Raw genomic sequence first — 22,622 nt, forward strand, 5'->3', positions numbered from 1 at the left:
TTTTTATAATCTTATTTCGATTTCTTACAATCCCGCAATGTACCATAATTACACGCTTGATATAATTGCAAGCAATTACTGCTAATTACTGTTTAATATGAATTAAATTGTTCTGACGTCACGCGGCGAAGGTTTGATCATTTTTCGAATCGCGTGTGACTGTAATTACGGGTCGAACGTAATTACGAGTAATTATCGATAATTATTTAGTAATCCGAGGTCGATTGTCGCTCGGCGGAATTGAAAAACCATTTATAAACTTCTGACATGGAAATTCTTTATAATCGCCGATTTCGCGAAATTATATTCTGGGCTCAATAGGTATTGCGGTACAAAGTATAATTATCAAGAACAATTTCGAGGAACGTGATCCACTAATTAAAATGTCAAGGTGAAAGTTCACATAAAAAGATGAGTACTTTTCTTAAGAGTAGGTAATATATATATATATATATATATATATATATATATATATATATATATATATTATATATTGTATATGAACAAAGCGACACGGAAAAAACGATTTGTTGAAAAATATCTAAAAATTTCGCTACATGTATTATAAAAAGTATTATAAAATTTAATATATTAGGTGTTGGAATTAATTCGTAGCGTTTTACAAGTGATGGGAAGTACTTTCATTAATGTATTTTTTAATGCTCATGTGAAATAAATAACATTCTTTCATTAAAAAACGCTACGAATTAATTCCAACACCTAATACCTTTAAATTACACAAGTTAAATTTAATATATTTGTAACTGAAAAGTATATTTGTGTATTAAGACTACTGTAATTTAATTTTTAGTTAAACCATTCATTACTTTTCAGTTATCTCATAGCCACAAGCTTATTCCTGATGTGTTACTTAAATAACGAAATTGTTAACAGTAAATACAGACTTGAAAGTAATTTTATTAGACTTTATTAGATCAAAATGTAGGATGTTCAAGCATGATATGTGTAATGCTGTAAAAAGTTTTTTTCATATAATTACATTTTCTAATAATTACAAGTTTGAGCGTCTTACGTAACTATTTTAATAATCCAACAAAATTATTTTCAAGTCTGTATCTAACTAAAATTGTTCAGCAACTAAATACTTCAGCAAAATCGTTCTTTTTTCATAAATAAATAACAATTTTATGTGATATTAAAGTATCATTTTAAAAATCGCGATGTGAACAAATTAAAAATAAAATTTAAGCGATCAAATTAGATCTTAATACTAAAAACAATTCGTGTAAATTTTTATATATCACAATTCCAATCCTGTAAACTGTGCGGTAAAATTATTTTCAGTCTTGAAACGCAATCAGAATTAAAGAGTAATATCACAAATTAAAATTGATATAAATCTTATCTTATCTTATCTTCTCGAAATAAACATCCCATTTTTACAACTGTGATATATACAGGTTAATTACACACACCCACAAATATATATATATATATGAGCTATTTGTAGTTATGTTGAAATTGAGACTGAATTCGCATTCCGTATACGCGTGACCGGCATTATTGGCTCGCAATGTGGTATATCGGTGATTATTACACCAATCAATTCGCGTCCGAAGGAAGGGAGGGTCTGTGATGGCGTGGCGAAAAGGTTTAATTACGTACGTCTCGGCGATGACGAAGACAAATACCTAAGTGTGATTGCCAGTAGTAAACTCGTCGAGTTTTCGATCAGCTGGTACCACCGTGACTAAAGTTCCTCGAGGTGCCGACCACGATGCCGTTACCGCTTCAACGTGATTGAGTTGCACCGAATTCAGAAAGATCGTTTTGTACCATACCGACGATTCAATAAAAAAAATTATCGTTTCTATACTATTGAATTATTTTTCCATCGACTAGTAAACGTGAATTACTTCGCGCTTTCGTGGCACAATGTCAATAATTAGACTTAAATTTATATTTCGCGATATTTTTCATACCGAAGTTAATATTCTACAAGTTTCATAAATATATATTTATATATATAATATCTATAATTTATATTCTGCTAATTAAAATTAGTTACAGTTATAATTATAAAATCAGTTAATTATAAAAATAACTATAAATATAATTACAAACCAGTTATATTTAATGTAATTAATTTATACATTTTGAATATATTCTTCTTATTCTTCTAATTATTTTACCAATTATACGGTCTAATTATTCTATTGCAAGTTATGTACTAAATAAAAAATTACCATGAATGAAAAGAAAAAAAAATATATATATATAACTAATGTAAAATAATAAAATACGTTTATACAAAAAAATTGCAAGTATTAAAAAAATAATACTTTTGAAATACTATCCGTAAAGAAGTAGATTTCCTACGCACTCTCGAAAAACTTATTAATCTTTGTTAACTGCAACCCATTCTTAAATTCGCATCCCAGAATATCTGGTGGCTTAAGGGCACTCCTCTTTAGGCAGGACTGTCGATCTTCTACGCTTTTACTCAGCAATCTGTCTCTCGAAGCCGACAGCGGCGGTGTCACGCCTAGTAGCCGCGGCTAGCCGCGCGCGTCGGGAGAAATTTTAATAAACGGTTCCTCGGGTTACCGATACCCGCATACATACGTAAACACGCACGGCACACGGCACGTACACGGCAAAGTGTTGGAGGTGTTGCCTGGTAGCCGGCAGGACGACGCGGCCGGGGGAGAGAGGTTAATCACCCACGCTGGATTTTAATAAACGGTTCGGGGGGCAAACAAAGCTGGCCATCAATAACCACGGCGCTGCCTCGCTCTCTCATTCTCTCGTTCTCTCATTCCTTCTCTTTTCCTCTATCCCAGCACCGGAGGCCCCCACGGCCCACCTCGCCGCCTGACCGACCCGCGGCCATGCCAGGGCCTTTGCCACCAGCTTGTCGAGTCTCGCAGCGGACAGCGAGATAGGCGGAGATTGTATCTCCGTGGTTATTAATTAACCGGCGAGAAGGGAAGGCCCCCTTTCATCACCTCGCAAACGATCTCGCCTTCAGCGAGAGGGCCCTCGGCCTTGCCCTAGCATGTAGATGGTATACAGCATATAGCTGCAGCTCGGGGACCTCTCGCTTCATACGAATACCTCTGATCTTTATGCGTTTATACAGGAGGACGGATCGTCATATAGATAGGAGCTATCAAAATTGTTATTATCTGATGAAAGATGTTATTAGTCTGCATTACGGAGGTTCTATAAATATCAAATGAGATGCGACACAATTCTTATTCGCACTATTTTACTATTCTATTAGGTGTTGGAATTAATTCGTAGCGTTTTTTAATGAAAGAATGTTATTTATTTCACATGAGCATTAAAAAATACATTAATGAAAGTACTTCCCATCACTTGTAAAACGCTACGAATTAATTCCAACACCTAATACATCTCAGAGGAAAATAGATAGTACAGTGACTGTAAAGGTGACAAATTATAATGAATACTCATTGATTCTTCAATGATGTACTTGGCCAGTGAAATTCAATTGAAAAAGAAAGGAAATTTGAGTATTATATAATTAAAATAACAATAATTGCACGTGTCGAAATGCACGAACGACGCGAAATATTAATTAATGCGGGGTTATATTTTATTTGTTATTCAGAAACTACGTAACAAAAAAATATATCTCATTGTTTCATGAGCAACTAGTATTACTCGTTATCTTAAGAGAAAATTTTTATTTTTATTTTTGCGGGGAGGAAATATCGGACGTACACATAGATAAGCTAAAAAAAAACTAGAGCACTTGTCGATATCACAATTGTTTAAAAACATGTTTACTTGAATTTTATTCATAACAACGCGTAGAAAAGATAGAAGATTTACGTTCTTTTAAGCAATACACGTTGATGACATCTTCCTCGTTATAGAATATGAAGAGGAAGTGAAATCAGAAGCGATCCGCACGTCGCGATATTGAGATATCTCGCGGAAAAATCAATACGAAACGGCATAATATAACAGGCACTTACCCGTTTATGGACGTTCGACTGATGAACCAGGATAACGCCGACCTGGCTAACGAATGCCAAGCCTGTAGAGGCAGCGAGTCAGATCTCTCCGCGGATCTCACGAGGAAAATTTCGGCGGCTTTGTCGGGCTGGTCGGCGTTGGGACCGGTACCGAGCGGTACCCACAAATCCAGTAGATCTTCTCTGATCTTGCTTTTGTCTACCCTGTACCACTGTAAAAATAAAAACGTAATTGTTACCGTCATTTTTGTATTCAACAGAACTATGTTTTTGCATTTAATATTCTATTATTAAATAATAAATAAAACTTAGCATTGATTTTTGTGTAATTTTACACGAATACTTTTCGCTTTTATTTTAGTATTAATGGATAACAAGTTGATGAATAGAAAAATAATTTTTATATTATAGTAGATATAAAATTACAAATTACAGCAATTACACAACAAAAATTATTTATAAAGTTTACTAAATTACAAACTTGAATTTGATCCGTGATAAATAAATTCTTAGGTTTAAGATGCTATTATATAATACCTTTATATACACATAATATTTTTACATAATGTATCATATAAAAAAAATAGCAGGGAAATAAGAATTGATTTTTTCGGGATGTTGCGTAACCTCACAAAATTATTTGATTGCTAAAATCATCTTGCTGTACAAGGCAGATCAATTTGCGGGAATAAAATTTGTGAAGTTCCAAGTATATATTCCATTAGCGTCCCACCGGGCGGCCCGCCGAAAATGTATTTCTCGCTTCATTACGGCCGTGTATTATGGTATTAACGATACGTATATCCCTCGGTCGCGGATCAATTTTCCCCTCGAAACTCTCACACATTTCGAGAGTTTGCGTAATTACGCACTGTTGGGTTTCTTCTTTCATTTTTTTTTTCTCCCTCGCGTTCTCTCTTGCAAAACACACATATCGTCGACGGGAGGATACGCATCGCCGACATCAGTTCGGTACGGACGACGCCAAAGTTTCGACGCGATAATGCGTGAGAAAAAAAAAATAAAATAAAAACTCACAAAGTCTTATATTTCATTACGGCACCGTACAACCGATGGACGTACGCTCGAGTCCGTTGAACATTTTTCGCTTCATTATCGAAGCCACGTATCGCGACATTAACGATTCTTTTCTCGCCTGCCGTGCCGTCCGTGTCCTCGTTCTCGTCCTCGTCCTCGAGGACTCGAGGAGAACCGCGAAACGCCACACAGTCCGAAAAGCAATTACGTTGACCGGTCGGTTGGTCCACCGGGCCTTGCGCTACACGACAGATATCCGATTTCACCGTCAGCTTCCGAGAATGAGAACCAATTACGCGGCCCCGGGGCATTAAGGAATCGATCTAATTTGCGCGCGCGTTCGGCGGCGCGGCGCGGCGCGGCGCGGAGCGGCGGCTCTTAATGGCGAGAGAGCCGGCCGATGAAATTATACGAAAATGTAATCAAGGCGCTTTTTGTCTCGTTTCGCTCCGAGCGGGGCAGGGGCGTAATTAGGAATGCTTTTGCGCTTCGCAACGGGAGACACTTGTTGCTCTGCTCCGCTCCGCTCCGCTCCCTCATTTTCTCTCGCCGCGTCTCCCTCTGTCTCGATTCCTTTCCTCTGCTTTTTTTTTTTTTTCATTTCATCTTTCCTTCCTTCCGTCCTTTTCGCTATCTCCTATTCTCTCTCGATTGTCTCTCCTTTTCCCATTCCTTCTCCCTGTACATTTCTCTCCTTCTCCATCCTATACTCTCGCGTAGTCCTTCGACTCTCCGGTAGTCGAGAGCTCGAAAAAGGATGACGGAGCCGGCGGGGGAAAAAAGCCGGGAGATGGAAGGACTTCGCCACAGAAGGAGAGTAATTAACACCGTGGTGCCCAGGTGCGCGGCCCTAAGAAGTCGTTTATGGATCGTCCGGTTGCCGCGGCCGCGTAGCCGGCCATCAATTAGATTCTCTAATTAAAACAGTCCGCTCTTCTCGCCGCGGCAGTGCATTAACTTGGCTTTACACCGCACGAAGTCCCACCGATCGACTTTGTCATCGTCCACCGGGCGGAGGCGCGACGGATCGTCGCGTTTCTTGTTCCAAGGGCCGAGCCAGCTTGCCTGGCATTCGATAAGATTCACGATATAACACCTCGATTTACTAACGGTATGAGAATGTCGGACTTTCGCAAAACGCGCTCTCGATCGATGCCGGATGAGTAATCGTGTTTTGCGAACGAGCCCCCCCCCCCACCCCCGCCCTCCCGATCCTTACATCTTCTGTAACTTTCAAGGATGGTACGAGTACCGTTTTAGATGAATCAAAATATTTTCGTGATGCACAATGAATCGTGGAATTTATGTAGTATGTGAATGCGATATTACTCGCAATTAATTGTTGCACTTTTGTATAAGTTATCAATCGCGAGATTTTATTTTCAGACGTGCATTTGTTAATAAATTTGCAACATTCAAGAGTCTTTTCGTTTGGTCGAAGAATATTTTCTGTCGTACACAATTTGAAAATTTTTATTATAATAAATTTAACACATATCCCATCCAATTTAATTCAAGAAAATGTATTAAATTCGACTGAAATTTGATTTATTATTTATACTAAATGTATATGTTAATATCCACGATGTTGAAATTAGCTACAAAAATGGATTGATTTATATTTTGACACGCATGAAAGTTAAAAATGACAAAATGTTGTTTAACTCAAGGGTTATTTATTATTGATAACAGAGCATTGATAATTCGAGTGTTAAATATTCAATATAAAAATTTCAAAGAAATTAGAACAAGATATATTATAGAATTAATAACTTGTAATAATATAAAAACACGCTACATCTACTTCATTACTTCATTATCTTAGATTACAGATTTAGAGAAACAATGACTATTTTAACCGATCAAAAAATAGATCAAACTTTTATGCAAAGATATAAATATCTATTTCTCTTGATACTTGAATATACTTGTGACATTTCTTGTTTGTTTGATATAAAAACTTGGTAAAAACAGACTATTTCGAAGGTAATACCGAAACAAAGAAGTGTCCGGCGACGCACGCGTGGAAGTGTGAAGACAAGCGCAAAGACATGGCGCAAAGAGGACGCCGCGCGTGCAATTTTAATTATGGCTACCAGCGTGTGTCGCTAATTGCAGGTAGCCCGACGCGCTCACCCCACGTCATCACACTTTGATTCGACTTTTTCCCTTGGGACATTACAAATGGCTACCGACGTGGTCGCGCGCGCTGCCGGACAGCATTCCTCTTCGTGTCATTAGTGGCGACTTTCTGCGCAGCGCCGAGACTTAAGGGAAGGAAGGAAGGATCCGGGACGTAGTGGAGAAACGCGGACGGAGAATGAGAGACAATCGACTGCTACCTCCATGCCTTCCGTGTAGCCGTGTAGCTACGCACCAATCGCGCCTCTCGGCAACCGACAACAAGTAGCCGACTCGGAAATCGCAGCCATCTAAATCAACGTCGCGCGTTCACCGCGACGAACGGACGAAATAACGCCAGGAAAAAAGATTTAACGCCCTCGACCTCAACATCCTTGTGAGATACGCTCCGGCGCATGTCATTTAGGTGCAATGTGAATTTTCGGATCTCATGACAATTGCGATGATTTCTGTTTGTTTCGTAATAGGTACGTAGGTACTTGGAATGTTTAAAACGACGATTGTCCCTTTAAGTAATTTCATCCCGACGACGTTTATATATCGGTAATTTTAACATTCTGTACTTAATTATATATTTATTCTTTTTATTAAAATATACAAAAAAAATTTTTCTTTCCAAAAATCGAATTGAAGAATAGCTGACATCCTGAGAGAACATATCGTGAGAAAAAAGTGGTTGCAAATGTATTATAATAATATAATTACAATGTGACTATTGTTTATTGTCATTTTCGGTGTCAACTGTATATTTTTTGATAGAACTAAATATAAATATAATTATTACTGCTAACATTATAGCAATAGTAATTATAAACATTGAGCTCATAATTAAAATTATTTTACGATATAAAATAATCACACATACTAAACTTTCCCAGTGATACTTCAATCAATCAAGTGATACTATCGATTCAAAGAACTCGACGAATATAAATAAAACAATCGTTCAACAAAAAGATTTTACCATTGATAATTTGTAGAAATTGCAGTACTTTATCTTGCGTAAAAAGTTTCGGCAGAAGTGGAGATTATTGCGAAATTTTATTGAGGAATACGTCGTTAAGAATGCCTGAGTGAGGGTGCGATTTTATACAATTCTCAAATGTAAAATAACGGGGTAGTGCTTACGCGATTATGCTGTTCGCTCAGTAACAACGAGTCTCGCTCTATGATTTGAGACTTGCGAGTGGAGTCCGTTGATCATCGCGGAGTTATGTTCGAAGGCGCATTTCGTCCGAGACGGTTATGCGTCGTTTTATACCGGCACGAAACGCATGGGAAAACTTGTAAAACGTAAACTGTGCAAGTATAAACTGTAACGTTGAGTTACAGGACGTTGTCATTCGGACGATAGAACTGTTTCTTTTTTGTGACATGTGTTTGTTGAATTGATATTGTGTTTACCGAATTGCTCTCGTATGGTGTGACGACGCATTGGCCGAGTCTTGATTTTTTCTTTCTATTTCGTCGAATTTTAAATTTCTCCATTTCTCTTGTCTTTATCTGGATAAAATACTAATAAATATAACGAAAATTTGATCAATCTTGGAATTTATTTTCAATCTCCATGTGTTTTGTACATCTAATAATTAAGCTTGAATTTTAAATTCAATTTAAAAATTTTATATTAAAGAAAAAAAATTAATTAAAGAGAAGCGTAAATAATTACAGACACTTTGCACATGTAAATTACTTGCAATATTAATAAGATATCTATTAGCATCATTATTAAATTAACAATCGATTTAATTTATGATATTATTTCAGTTTCAGTTTATAAATGCGTTTTTAAAATCCGACAGTAATCGACATGCAGTTTATACATATGAAATGTACGTCTGCCTATCTTTAACGTTTATAAACGTTGGATATCAAGATCTATAAGCGTCGACCATATTTAATTCTCCTTTTTGATTTATTTTTATTTAAATAGTTGTTACTACGAAAAATAATAAAAGACTGTTGGTATTTTTTTTTTAAGTTTATACTCTCTTGACTATTCTAGAAACACGCTGTTGTACTCGATGGACTGCCATAGCCCCAGAATCGTTCGCGAGTCTGTTTCCTTTTCTTTTCTCGAGGTCTCTCTTCTTCCGATCTGAGAGAAAATTGAGCACGCGTAAACGGTAAACGATAAACAACGTCGTCGAGCAGTTTATGTTTTCCACGCGGAATACTGGGGATGTTTGGCCTCTCAGCTACGCGGGGCTTCTCAGATTCCTGAGGCGTGTTGGATCGCGAGTCAAACGCATTCTCTTCCCGCGCCATTATGTTATTGCTGCTAGGGTGGCGGTGCGGGCCGACAGGCGTTATATCAGTGCTGTAGGAGAGGAACGAGAATTCCCGTTCTCTAGACGATTTTTTTCTCGGCAAAAGCTTTCTTCTCTCGTGACGAGGGCACGCGACGAGATTTCGCGCTTTACAAAGGGAGCCCCCTCGATCGCTCCGAGAATTAAGACTTATGTCGTTCGAAAGGTCAGATACTCACGCATGAAGGCATTACGAAAATATTGCTGAGAATTTATGTAGGTTGGTAGGTTTATTTTTTTCAAAAAATAATTTACCAAGTTTGAACTTCGAAGAAATGTTTCTTTGGAACCCATTAATATTTCTGATATATTTCTGATATATTTTATAAAATCTTTTATCTCCACTTCTTCGTACATAAGGCTGCTAACCGTCCACTATAAATATTTAGATGGATAACGTCAGAAGCGGGAAAACACATAATGAAAATTCTTGTAAAATAAATTTCAATAGAAATACTTTTCAATAAAATAATATTTGAATTTAATGCAAAATTTGTACTTTTTACTTCCGATTTCTGAAAAGAATTTAAATTCAAAGTCAAAACGTTTACAGATGACTAATTTGTTCCTTATATATCGTACATTATTAATATAACTACATCCTTTTGCCTTATACTATAATACATATATAAAATAAATGTATGTAAAATGTTTTATTTGATCATAATTATAAAATCGATATTATTTAAGTATATATTAGGTCATTTAAAAAGTATCCGCGGTTTTTTGTTCAATTTTTGAACGAAAAAACCGCGGATACTTTTTAAATGACCTAATACACACACACACACACACACACACACACACACACACACACACACAATATTTCTTATATATGCTTAAATAATATCGATTTTATATTACCTTGGCGAGGATACTCTCAGTGGCTGTTTCCTTCCGAGAGGAGAACGAGTGTATGAAAATATTTTAAAATATTTTAGTTTTATTTTTAATTGAATCCATCACTAGCATATAGTAGACCACTGTCTACTCTGGCACATTCGCTCTCAATGCTCTCACCAATACCTATATAATGTGTGCCTTCCATCAAATGACACAGTGATCATGTCATCTTTGTTTAACATTGGCAAACAAGGATGTAATGATTTATTGTGCCACACCGTGATACTTGTATCACTTATTGAAAGGCACACAATATTTATCCACTAGCTTGGAATTTTAACGAATAAAATAATTCATTAAATACTAAAGATATTATACAGCCTTAAAGGCATTATACATAAAGTAAAATGAAAAATAACAGAAAAATTTCTACGTCAGGAAACCGATTTGCAAAATTTTATTGAACGCCTGAAGTAAAGTCTACAAAATGCGCCGAATGAAGAGCAGTCAGCGGAAACCTAAAGAAGCGGTAAAAGCGCGAAGCAAAGCTAGTACCCCTTTCGTAAAAATCACACGAAGGGAGCGCGAGTATCTAGATTGGGAAAGCAACGGTGTAACTAACCGTGAGGAGTTTTCATCGAGATCGACAATCGGCTAACGAGGCCAACCGCGCCTAGAATATCAGTTCGTTTGCGCCAAAAAGAGAGACATAAATATGTATTCACGAGAAACACCTTCGGAGAAAACGATAAAGATGCGGTCATGGCAAATAATACGCTTTTTAAATATATTTTGATTTGATATTATTTAAGAAAATTGAAATATTTTTCTATACTTGCAAATGTTGATGGAGGTTAGTGAAATATTTTGCATATATTGATGCAACTTACAACGAAATTATTATTTATTGTGAAAAATATTACTTTGATCAAGAGTCGAACCCGGACCTTTTGCATTTCGTGTGAGGGTAGCTAAGCCTCGGTAGTCTAAAGACTTTTCTTAAATCTGAAAAATCAATTCAACGCGCAGTTCAAATGACTACAAATGTGATATGTAATTCACATGGAATTATTTAAGCACTAAAGATCCGGCTTTATTTCTTAATAGTTGTAAAAAAATTAAACATGTAATAATAGATGCCTGAAATACCAAGCTATAATTTCTGTTCATTTATTTTATTTGCGTAGAAATCTAGTAGTACCAATCTAGAAATTCATATATGTAAGTGCTAATATTATCTTTCTGTCGAATAAATAGATCCGCGTATTTCCTGGTCTTACGTTCCTTCCTTCTGCCGTTTCAGGTACAATGGTTGTGCAACTATAAAAAATTACCCCCATAAAAATAAGAGATAGGACAAAATAAAAAGTCCGAGAAAACCGAGCTAACGAGATCTCTCTCATCTCCGCCATTCCAGAGCAAAGTCTGTTTTCTCGCTATTTTGAAGTCAGCGCCTTAAAATCCAGGATTCGCGTGAACTTTCGGCGACACACAAAGAATATCTTCCGCGTTACATCACCAGGTATCATTTCCACTCCGAGAACTGGTATCACTTCTCTCGTACGTGCGATCTCATTTGTCAGTCAAAGTCCTGTTTTCCAGGAATTTCCGCCATTTCTCGCGGCGAAAGAGAGATTGAAATTATTTGATATATTTAAGATTGAAAAAGTACAAAATTTTCAAAATTGATGAAGTAGATTCTATATCTATAATAAAACATGAACTCGAAAACATCCGTACAGAGAGAAATTCTCATAATATTTTTTCAAATGTATATAGAATATTCATATTTGGCACAAAGTTAAGCTAACAGGTATGCGTGAAAGATGGTGTGATCGAAGATGTCCGTAAGTTCCGTACATCCCTTTTAACCTGCCCTCCTAACAGATTCTTTAGCCAATTCGAAGTCGACGTTTCCTTCATGAAAAAGGCATGACAGGCGCGAAGTATCTAAAAAGCTTGCATTCGTCTCAGTTAAATATTAACAAGTCCCGGCGCAAAATCAATTTAATACTGTAAAAGAATTAAAGGAAGGACGTTTCTCTGCGTGGACTTTTATTACGAAAGAACTTTTAATTACGTTCATCTCCACGACGTTGGAGAGTCTACACGTCTGTCCACGCAGAAATCAGTTTCCTGACGTAACCGGTCCGCAGGCGCGGTCTCGCGTGAGCCACGTGCGATTATGCGGCACGATAAGCAAAGATCCGTCGGCCATCCGGATTTATCGTGGATCCTGTGTCGAGATTCTCCTTCGCGATGACCAAGTCGACCGGTCGGCCGGACGAAGACGGAGAGAAAGAGACTCCGGGTCATAAAAGCGCGCGAAGCGTATCATTCGCTCTCTCGGTCCCTCAAACAATCTTGCGCGTCCTTAAAACCCGCAGCGAGACAACGCATCTGGTCGCAGCGGCTTTTTTTTTTCTTCCTTTTCTTTTATGTTCCCGCGAATAAGCCGAGTAATGAATATCATAGGCGGGACGAAGGGCGGCGAAGAGGACGTCGAGGTGTTATTTGCGTCACCGTTTAGGGGCGGTCATGCATGCGATGCGTACGCGATCGCGCGTCGATAGGTTCACTTTAACGTCGGTATTTACAGCGAGATCGATAGCATCAGCCACGCTACGGCGTAAGTATCATCCGAGTCTGTAAATGTAACGCAAATTGTAATCATATCGTAACAGATCGTTTCATGTTCCACGTGAATACTTCCGCGAAGCGTCCGAGTCTTCTTCTAACGTCTTCTAACATCGACGCGAGTATAGCGTGACATGTGTCATAAATTTGCCCGAGGTTATGCGGATTTTGATTGATAACAAGTGTTTCGGATTATTATTATCTGATGTTAGTAATTTGACGTTGGAATATTGGCGACCGACTGATAAAAAATTATGATATCGAGAAGACTGATTGGACTGATAAAAAGACAGCCTTACGGAATACGAGGTAATAATGAAAATGGTAAATGTTGTGGAAAATAAAGTGAAATTAGTCGTTCTTAATCCTTCACTTCTTGTGTATCCAAAATGCTGCTCTCACCTTATAAATTCTAAATATGTGAATGTTATTTATATATTACATTATATTTAACGTAAATTATTTCACAATTTAAAAAAAAATTATAATACATTTATCTTTATATCTAAAAGATGTATTATTATATCTTTTCGTGCTTACTTTCCCTCTCCCCTTTCTACTCATACTATACTATTTTCTCCTCTTATCTGTAAATAAATTTATTTAATAATTTTTTATCTTTTTTTAATCTTATCAAAAATATGATTAATCTTTGTAATTGTAAGGGAAACAATAAAGATTAAGATATAATGTTGGAGTACATTCCGTACATAAATAATTATATTTTAAAAAACTATGTGAGGATTGAAGCATTACACGTAAAAATCATAAATAATAAAGTAACCTTAATTGTATAACATGTACACAATATAAATCATGTAAAGTTTTAAATAATAAGACGGAAAAAGGTTGCTTGTGTTCATTATTATTGTTCCTTTGCTCGTGACAATTGGTTATTATTTCTTCTCTTTTGCGTTTCCGCTAAACATTTATACAGTCACGAGTATTGCATCTCACATTATACATATTTATAACACCTAATATTGATCACTACGATCACGCATGGCATACTTAAGATTTTTAAGAAATAGAATGCACGCTCCAATGGAAGGGTGCGAGAAAAGAAGCATAAGAATAAGGGATGCGGAATGGAAGGGTAGGACAAGGGACGAGGGGCAAACAAGAAGCAACGACGAGATATACTTGTCTTATGCGCGTCTTTCTCTCCCGGGGTCCCTCGTCTCTTTCCTCCCCTCAAAAGCCTCATCCATCAGTCACTTAATATTTCAAAGCAGCGCCCTGTGCAACGTTCTATCTTTCTTTCTCTCCCTTGGCCTCTTTCGTCCCTGATCCGCCGAGATGCGCGGACGTTGTCGTGAGCCCTTTTTAAAAGCTTAAAACATCGGTGCGGACCCGCCGCGCCGCATCAACACCGCTACGTTCGAGGCTGGGAGCAAAGTTTTTAGACTTTTACTGGGGGATATTAGAGCGCGACGTTCCCGGACGACAATGACGACAACGACGACGCGACGACGGCAGCGGCGGACGGGGACGCGAAGTGATGTCTCACGTCGATTTCGTGGGGGAAAAATCTCGCGGGGCAACCTACCATCTCTTTCCTTTCCCTGCCGCCGCCCACCCTCTGTCACCGCTCGAAATTCAAATTTCTCGTTTCACGCGACCGAATGGGATTCTTCCCTTCTCCCGTGAGCACCTGCCCGAATACGCGCCGCAGTCGTTGGAGTCGAGATCGATTCGCTCTGCGTCTCGTGAGGTGGCGGGAAAGGACGAGGACCGGGGAGGGATGGTGCTCGCAAATACGGAGATAAAAGCTCGCTGTTGTTTTCTTTTATTCCACTCTCACCCACCCCTCCCCCTTTCTCTCCACCCTTTTTGACGAACGAGATGCGACCGGATTGTCCGATTCGAGCAGAAGATGAGCTCGATCTAAGAATGTAATTTCGATCGTAACTTCATATGTAATTCAAGAATTACTCTTGTCGAGTGAAATTGCGGAGTTTCATAGAAAAGGCAGAATTTACTTAAGACTAGCTTTTGAAGAGAGAGTCATCTAAAAAATTTTTATATTATACAGTTATATTATAGTTAGAAATTAAAATTAATCTTTTTTTTTAAATTAGCGCTTCGAGTTGAAAATTATTTATCTAACAAGGTAGTCTTTTTTTTTTTGAAAATAGAGAATTGTTGATTTTTATTTAAAAAAAAAAACTGATGCTCAAATTTGAATCTTTATCCTACATTATATTAATATTTTAATATATCTCGATATTAGATTATATTTAACCGTTTTGCAGATTTCTTATATACATTGTTAGAAATGTAATCACGAGCTTCCTTTACATGTAAATGAAACTCGTGGTTATGAATGAAATTAAAAGTAATGAATGATTTAACTGAAAATTAAGTTACAATAGTTACTTAAATAAAATCGTGTACATTAAATTTATGATATTTAAAGTATTTTTAATAAAATTTTGTGAAAAGTACATTAAATTTCATAAATTTTCATGAAAAATACATTAAATTTTATGTACATGAACACAAATATACTTTTTAGTTATAAATATATTAAATTGAATGTAATGTCATGAAATTAAATACAAATTGTGTAATTTAAAAGTTATTATAATAAAATTTAAGAATATTTCTAACAGTGTAATACTTTATACTTTCTCGAAACTTTTAAAAAGATTTGACGAGAATTCAAAAAAAGGCGTTGGAAAGAAAAAGCTTTTTCGAAATATTGAAAATATCGCAAAACATTAATAATTTAACGTAATAAATTAAGAAAATTTAATTTATTAATAAAGAAGAATTAAATGCAAAGATAAATACTGTTCAGGCGTAGAAAAGATGATATCAGCAGTCTTAATTTAAGTACTAGTAGCTTGCTTGAAGAAAAATATTGTCAAAACGTATGTATGTGACTTCTTCCACGCATCGATAACGATATATTAAGATAACGTTATCTTTTGCTCATCCTCACGGTATTTATACAGAATTAATCAAGAACTCAATGGTTTCACATGGCAATTTATCATTTATAATGTACACTGTATAGGTATATACGTATGTAATTGTAATAATAAACGTTTCATGACCGATATGAAATCTGCCAGTTCCGTCTTTACAGCATTATCATGTGAATCGAATTGAAATAAAAGTGTGACATTTAATTAAATATTAAGATTAAATTGTTTATTTATATTGAATTATTTTAAATTATGGAAAGTATTATAATTTAATATTATTTTATCTCTAATATATATTTATCTGCAAAAATAATTAAATTGCGTATGGAAATATTAAATATTATTTCCATTAAAATGAAAATCTATGTTAAATGTTACATTTACATGCAGGATGTCTACAAAGAAAATTGCCAAAGATTGAGTAGATGAAAAAAATTCATATAAACTTATGTCCAAAAATGCTTTATTAAAATGTTTTAAATGTTGCAAAAATTTACAAACAAAATTGTTTTCTATTTGTTATACGAGTTATGTGGTTTATATATGATGCTCCGCCTTATTTTAAAAAGAATGATAATATAATACATGAATTTTTTAATTAACAATTCCCTCAGCGTTGGATCGATCAAGGCGGATTCAATCATTTGGTCTCCTAAGTCACCAATTTTAACATCTTTTGATTTATATTTATCACGTAAAACAGTTCATTTAAGAAATAGAAGATTAGCTATTGGAAATGTATTTACTACTATTTCCAATATTGTAGCGTAGGAATATTCGAAAAAGAGTTTGAAAGTTATTGGTTTGACGAATAGACGTCTGCATTCTTGCAGAAAGAAGTATTTTCAAATATTTATCGTAATTATTGTAACAACTGATAAAATTCGTATACATATCAAATGATGTATTAACTATTCTGAATCAATCAACAATTTCGTATAACGAATTATATAATATAAAATAATTATGGTCATAAATCTGTCAACTTTTTTAATAAAACATTTTCATAAGTTTATAAACTTTTTTCATTTACTCGACCTTATTGATACATTGTATAAGTTTGACATTAGCCTTTGCAGATACTCAGTAGTATAATTTCATTTGCGATGATAAAATACGGCGTAATACGAATCGGCGCGATACTCATATCAAACAAGTTATAAGTGTTAGAGCAATTGAATCAATTAGATCTCTCCACAGATAATGGCTCCAAAGAATAGATAAATAAAAGATCAATTGTGTATGCGCACGTAAGTGTAGTATTCGATATTGAAATTTTATGAGATGTACAGACAAGGTCATTAATTCAATGGGTAATGAATAATGATTTATTATCCACTTAATTTTCTAGAAATGATGATAACAGCAGAACGCATTTATTTTGCTAATTTATGGATATGTCTATAATTTTTATAATTGCTATAATGTATTACTATAAAAAAGGACAAGTTAAAATATCTTTCTTATTAATTACTCATGTTTAATAAAATCAAAAGTAAAATAATAGAAAATATTATATTTAATATAATATAATATAATCATTTTCTCTTTTGTATCTTAGCAGTGTTGAGTAGCAATAAAAATCATTGTTTTATTTATTTATGTAACATTTTATTCCAAGATGTCGCGTTTGTATGATTTCTAGTAAAAGTCTAAAAAAAAAAGTCGACGAGATGTTTCCTATTTTTGTGGCTTCGATCAGAGGGATATCTCAGATCGATAATTTGAAGCTCGAGCATTTTTCGCTTCGATCGTCATGGGGGCCGCCGCGATCGTGACCGCTGCGAGTAAATTGGCGTGGACTTCTCTCGTCGCCGCAATTATAAATAGGATAGGAAAGCGCGGCTAAAGAGAGAGAAAGAGAAAAAGAGAGACAGAGAGAGAGAGAGAGAGAGAGAGAGAGAGAGAGAGAGAGAGAGAGAGAGAGAGAGAGAGAGAGAGAGAGAGAGAGCACCCGATACGTCGTGGATGATGCCCGAAGTGGCCCCGAGGATGTTTCAGGAATATCGAGGACGTAATTATCCCGTAATTACCGAGCGCGGTCTTGACTCTTGAGCAGCTCTACGTCTCGGCGGTTATCTGAGTGGGGGTAGTCAGTGGTTGGCCTTGTGCGGTAATTGTACTAATTATTACTGCCCTTCCCCCCTCGCCCCCGCGCCCGTGCCCCCATGTACCGCCGGGTTTTCTCCCTCCTCCCCCGGTCGCCCAATTACCCCCGGTGGCCCGCGCGAAAGAAGCCAGAAGTCCAGGACTCTTGCGGAGATTTCAGAACCTCGTTTCTTGGAAAAAAAATCTTTGTTAGCGCCCGGGATGCCCGCGGGCCGTCGTAAAATTGACGGTGGGAGGTTTCTGGGAAATCGTAATTAATTTACGGCCGCATAAATTAGGGGTAATCGACAGGAGACTAGGCATGCGAGTGCAAGACGAAGCACCGATATAATTGCGCGTTAAATTTTACACTGTCACGTGATTACAAAGAATAAAGAAGCACGGTACACGTAACTGCATATCTTTGCAAAAAGAAAAAAAAATGTGCAGCTTTTTTAATTGTCGTAATGTTAATAATCTTCAAAAATTATTTATAATTAATCTATGGTTTCTTACAGAGTTTCTAATTCAAATTATTTTGCTTTTATTTACTTCTTTATTTTAAATCAAATAAAAATTTTGATCTAATTAAGAACTAGTTAAAACAATAACATTGTTCGATAAATTTTTTTGCCTCTTTGGTGCCATTTTTTTTTAATTGTGATGTGATAAACAAATTTAATCAACAGATTCATGTTTAGCAGGGAAAAATACATCAGATTATTTATAATCTGTTTCGTGTCGAAAAATGGTGTTGGAATAATGTAATTAGTAGAGTCGTCTATCATAAAATGTAATAAATGGCAAAAACTAACGCTAAAAATATTTAATAAATTAGTTCGTATTCCTTTCCTTTTTCTCTGGATACTTTCTATTACTGTGCGATTTTTATAAATAATTTATCGCGTTATTTATAAATTTTCATTTCTATCTTCAATTTGAAGTTCAAATCCAAGACATTTAGGTATTACATAAGTATTATGCCCGTGTCATATTACGTATTGGAGGTTGAAGATTGCGAATTAAAGATTAGAATTCGACCAATCAGACAATGTTAATTTTAATCGTATCGTTCTAATTGGCTGAATTCTAATCCTCGATTCGCAATCCTCCAATGCGTAGTACGACACAAGTATTAAAAATTCTCATGATTCATTTCACGGGCGTCTACGATTCCGAGACCCTGAGATCAGTGACGTGACGAGTGACCCCAGGCGGTGACCTGAGAAGCGACGCGTGGCGCGCGACGAGAAGTAAACACAGCCGTGCGACTCTGACAGAACTGAACGTTGAACGAAGATGCACGCTCTCTCTCTCTCTCGTCTAATCTCGACGAGATGATGGCCACATGATTTGACACTCACGTGGCATCTCTACGACATGTCGTACTGTTTTGAGGGTACAATCAAGAGAAAAAATAATTATCGTGTTTTAAAATAAAATATATCGTGAGATATATCACGAAAACGCGAAGGGCAACGTACTTATTATCGAACGTCGCGCTCAGCCGCTCACCTTGCGTTTGTCATACGCCGCCAGCCACTCGTCAGCTTTCCGTTTGTCGTAGAGCACCCTGGCGAGGCTGCCGTGCGGCCGGTAACTCCGCACGGCTCGACTCACGGCCTCATCGCCGACGGTGACGTTGCAGGTGGTGTCCTGACAGCCGTACGCACACCTGACTACATGGGCCTCGTCCGCGCCCGCCATGCCGCGTCCGACCGACACGTCGTCGGTCACTCGGTTACTACGCCACGCATTATCGCGTGCGGCTCGTCACGTCTCTCGTCGTGAATCACCACCGCGCGCGTGGCCGTCGTATCAACATTCTCCGGAACGCGAAGCCAAGCCACACCGGCCACGGCCGTAAATCGGATACCCTGCCGTCGCGTAAACACCGTACGTTCAGCACGTGGCCATATTGTCGACGGTGGCGCCGTGCGACGCGAAGCGGCTCGCGACTGAAATTCATACCCCCGCGGCCGCCGCGTCGGTAAATTACCGACCGAAACGTAGTCGATGCTCGTCTGTTGTCTCGTCAGATATGTTGCGGGGCGGGGGAGGGGGTGTCACGCGATGCTGCAAACGCTTTGAAGCGTTTTTTAATTGGTCGGTTTGTAAAATTCTATCTTCTAATTGGTCCATCAAACGTTTCAAAGCATTTGTAACGAAACTGACCACAGTCATGGACGTATGTGGACGTGTTCGTGTCATCGATTCGCAACTCGCAACGTTCAGGTTCTCGTCACGCAACAGCAATTAATTTACAAGAGGTATGTATGTTTCTGAATGTATTATCGATTATAACAACGAGAACCGAGTATTGCACTGTATAGAGAGCTTATTTCCATATCGTTGCAATCAAATGATCGCAACCTTTTTTCGTCAAACGAGAGACAAAAAAAAAGAGGAATAATTTTATCAAGTCAAATCATTCGATGAGTCTTGTAACTGTGTCGCCGATATTGTTTCGTACTGAAAGTACGTAAAGTGACGAAAATTTTCAAGGGATCGTACCCGAAAGTATCATATGGTTTACATACCCCTCCGTATCTTTTATCGTCCAACATCTCTCCGACGGAGAAAACCACCAAGGGAAGTATGAAACTTTTAGGCGGGATAAATATGGCGGAGGGAGAGGTCTGGGTGCACCAGTGCGCACTCGATGAATATTTTAGGTGCCACATTGACGCATCACGTTCTCTCTCTCTCTCTCTCTCTCTCTCTCTCTCTCTCTCTCTCTCGCGCGCGCGCGCACCCGGTCTGATAATTCATTAATTTATGATAAGCTCGACCACGCCGCCCACGGGCCATGCATCCTCTCCCTCCCCTCGCTTGCCATAAATCATTTTCGCATCTGACGTTAATTGCACGCCACCCCTCGTTACCACGGAGAAATGAGATTTTTTTAATTGGCGAATTTTTCACCGCTGCTGACACCCTGGCACCCGCGCTCCTGTACATTCCCCGTTGTACAATGCGCGTCAAGGAAAGAAAGATCGGCAAGACGCGGGGTGCGTAATGGCTTTCTTAAATTTGACGATGATACGTCGGAAAGGCGTCCGTTATTTTGTAAGCCAGTCTTCTATATTACCAAGTATCGTTTCTTTTATCTTGACTTCATACCACGCTATTAGAATGATTTATTCCATGGATCTTCATAATTTTTCTCTTTTCTCTCAGTCTCTATTGTAATAACTATTAAATAATTTGTATCTAATAATTTGTATTTATATATTATTAAATAATTTCTAAATATTTTATATATAATATCATGTACAATTAAAAAATTGATGATCCGTCCAAATTTTGATGTTAATTTAACACGAGAGGAACGCATTAGAAAGTAACACAAATATTGTGTAAAAATTAACACAAAATTTAATATTATATTCTAACATAATTTGAAATCGAATTGTGGAAGTATATTTCTTTTAAAATTGAACATTTATATTATGTTATTTTATTAAATTAGTATACATTCATCCTCTCTCTTTTATTCCATTATCTTAGAGTTTACCTATTAAAACTATTATTTTTATGTTATTTGTTCTTTTACTCATATCAAATTATGTTATTGCAATACTGATAAATGTTAAACATCTATTTAATACAAAATACTCAAATAACATAATTATATTAAATTAACATTCGTTAATTTAAATTATTACGTAAATCGGGATAGACTAACAGAAATTTTCAAATTGCATAAAAGATTGAGATCATATGGTGTATTCAATCAAACATACAAAACGTATACTTTACTCTACGTTAAAAATTTAACAAAACATTTTAACAAGAATTGTAATACAAATATGAAATTTCTTTACTGTGTACTTTTAGATATCCTGATAGAAATGTATTTATGCAATTTTCCTTAGACACCTATTCAGTTACTATCTAATATTGTATTCTCATTAGTTGTGTCAATAATACTGAGTAGGAAATGGACAAGAACTTGATAGAGTTTTGTTCTATCCATTTCATGAGCAGGTGGTTTGCTTATTAATCAATTTAATATCTATTATTTGTTGTGTTTCTATTCAGTAACTGGATTCAGATTTTACACAACTTCTGTATGCAGTAATGTTTGTAAGCAAAGAGTTACATTCTGATTGGGATCCTAAGTAATTTTCCTTCTCAATTACTAGACAGAAGAACTAGACAGTGATATAATTGTTTAATAATTGCTCAAAAAATGAATTAAATTTCTATCAGGATAACATGTTAAATCAATTTTGATAAATGTAAGAAAATACACACCACGCATATATATAATTAACAAATCTATATTTACAGACGCAAGGCAAGCTTTTGAACCTGAAATAAAACTGCGTCATTCCTTACCTCGTGAATTTGTTTGGGCTATGCCTGACGTTCAGCGTCTAAACAACGTGCGGCACACGTGGCCTTGTGATGCATACCTGCATCTCCTAATCTTTTATTTGCCGAATTGGTGCCATTTCCCTACGTATATAATAAGACGAATCGAGAATTCGAGCATTAAAAGATTAATCGCGTAAAGGTGTTGGAATAACTTTGGAATGGGCAATGAATCTTATTTTCAATCGTGAACGCTGAGTGCTGCTTGACGTGGGTATAGGATTCCTTGAGCACGTAAAATACAAATCGCATTAGCAAGTCAAAATGCGCAAGTCTCTCTATCC

General features: G+C 36.7%; 1 protein-coding gene and 1 long non-coding RNA gene across 5 annotated transcripts in view; one reads left to right on the forward strand and one right to left on the reverse strand.

Moving 5' to 3' along the window:
• LOC105148497 (protein-L-histidine N-pros-methyltransferase) overlaps positions 1-19,879 on the reverse strand; it is a 43,847-nt gene extending 23,968 nt beyond the window's left edge. The window contains exons 1-2 of one of the 2 annotated variants that reach the window (XM_087410779.1): positions 19,474-19,879; positions 3,969-4,180 (exon numbers count right to left, since the gene is read on the reverse strand). In XM_087410779.1, coding sequence (XP_087266905.1) covers positions 3,969-4,180; positions 19,474-19,665 — 404 coding nt within the window. In that variant the 5' untranslated portion in view covers positions 19,666-19,879. The remainder of the gene's footprint in view (positions 1-3,968; positions 4,181-19,473) is intronic. The other variant, XM_087410778.1, reaches the window with a different exon arrangement.
• Positions 19,880-19,955: 76 nt separating this feature from the next.
• The window catches only part of LOC105152877 (uncharacterized), a 157,976-nt gene continuing 155,309 nt past the window's right edge, over positions 19,956-22,622 (forward strand). The window contains exon 1 of one of the 3 annotated variants that reach the window (XR_015546525.1): positions 19,956-20,228. This is a non-coding gene — a long non-coding RNA (uncharacterized LOC105152877). The remainder of the gene's footprint in view (positions 20,229-22,622) is intronic. The other 2 variants (XR_015546526.1, XR_847008.2) reach the window with 2 other exon arrangements.

The sequence above is a fragment of the Acromyrmex echinatior genome, chromosome 10 (genome assembly GCF_024713525.1).
Source record: "Acromyrmex echinatior isolate Ae372 chromosome 10, ASM2471352v2, whole genome shotgun sequence".
NCBI lineage: Eukaryota > Metazoa > Arthropoda > Insecta > Hymenoptera > Formicidae > Acromyrmex > Acromyrmex echinatior.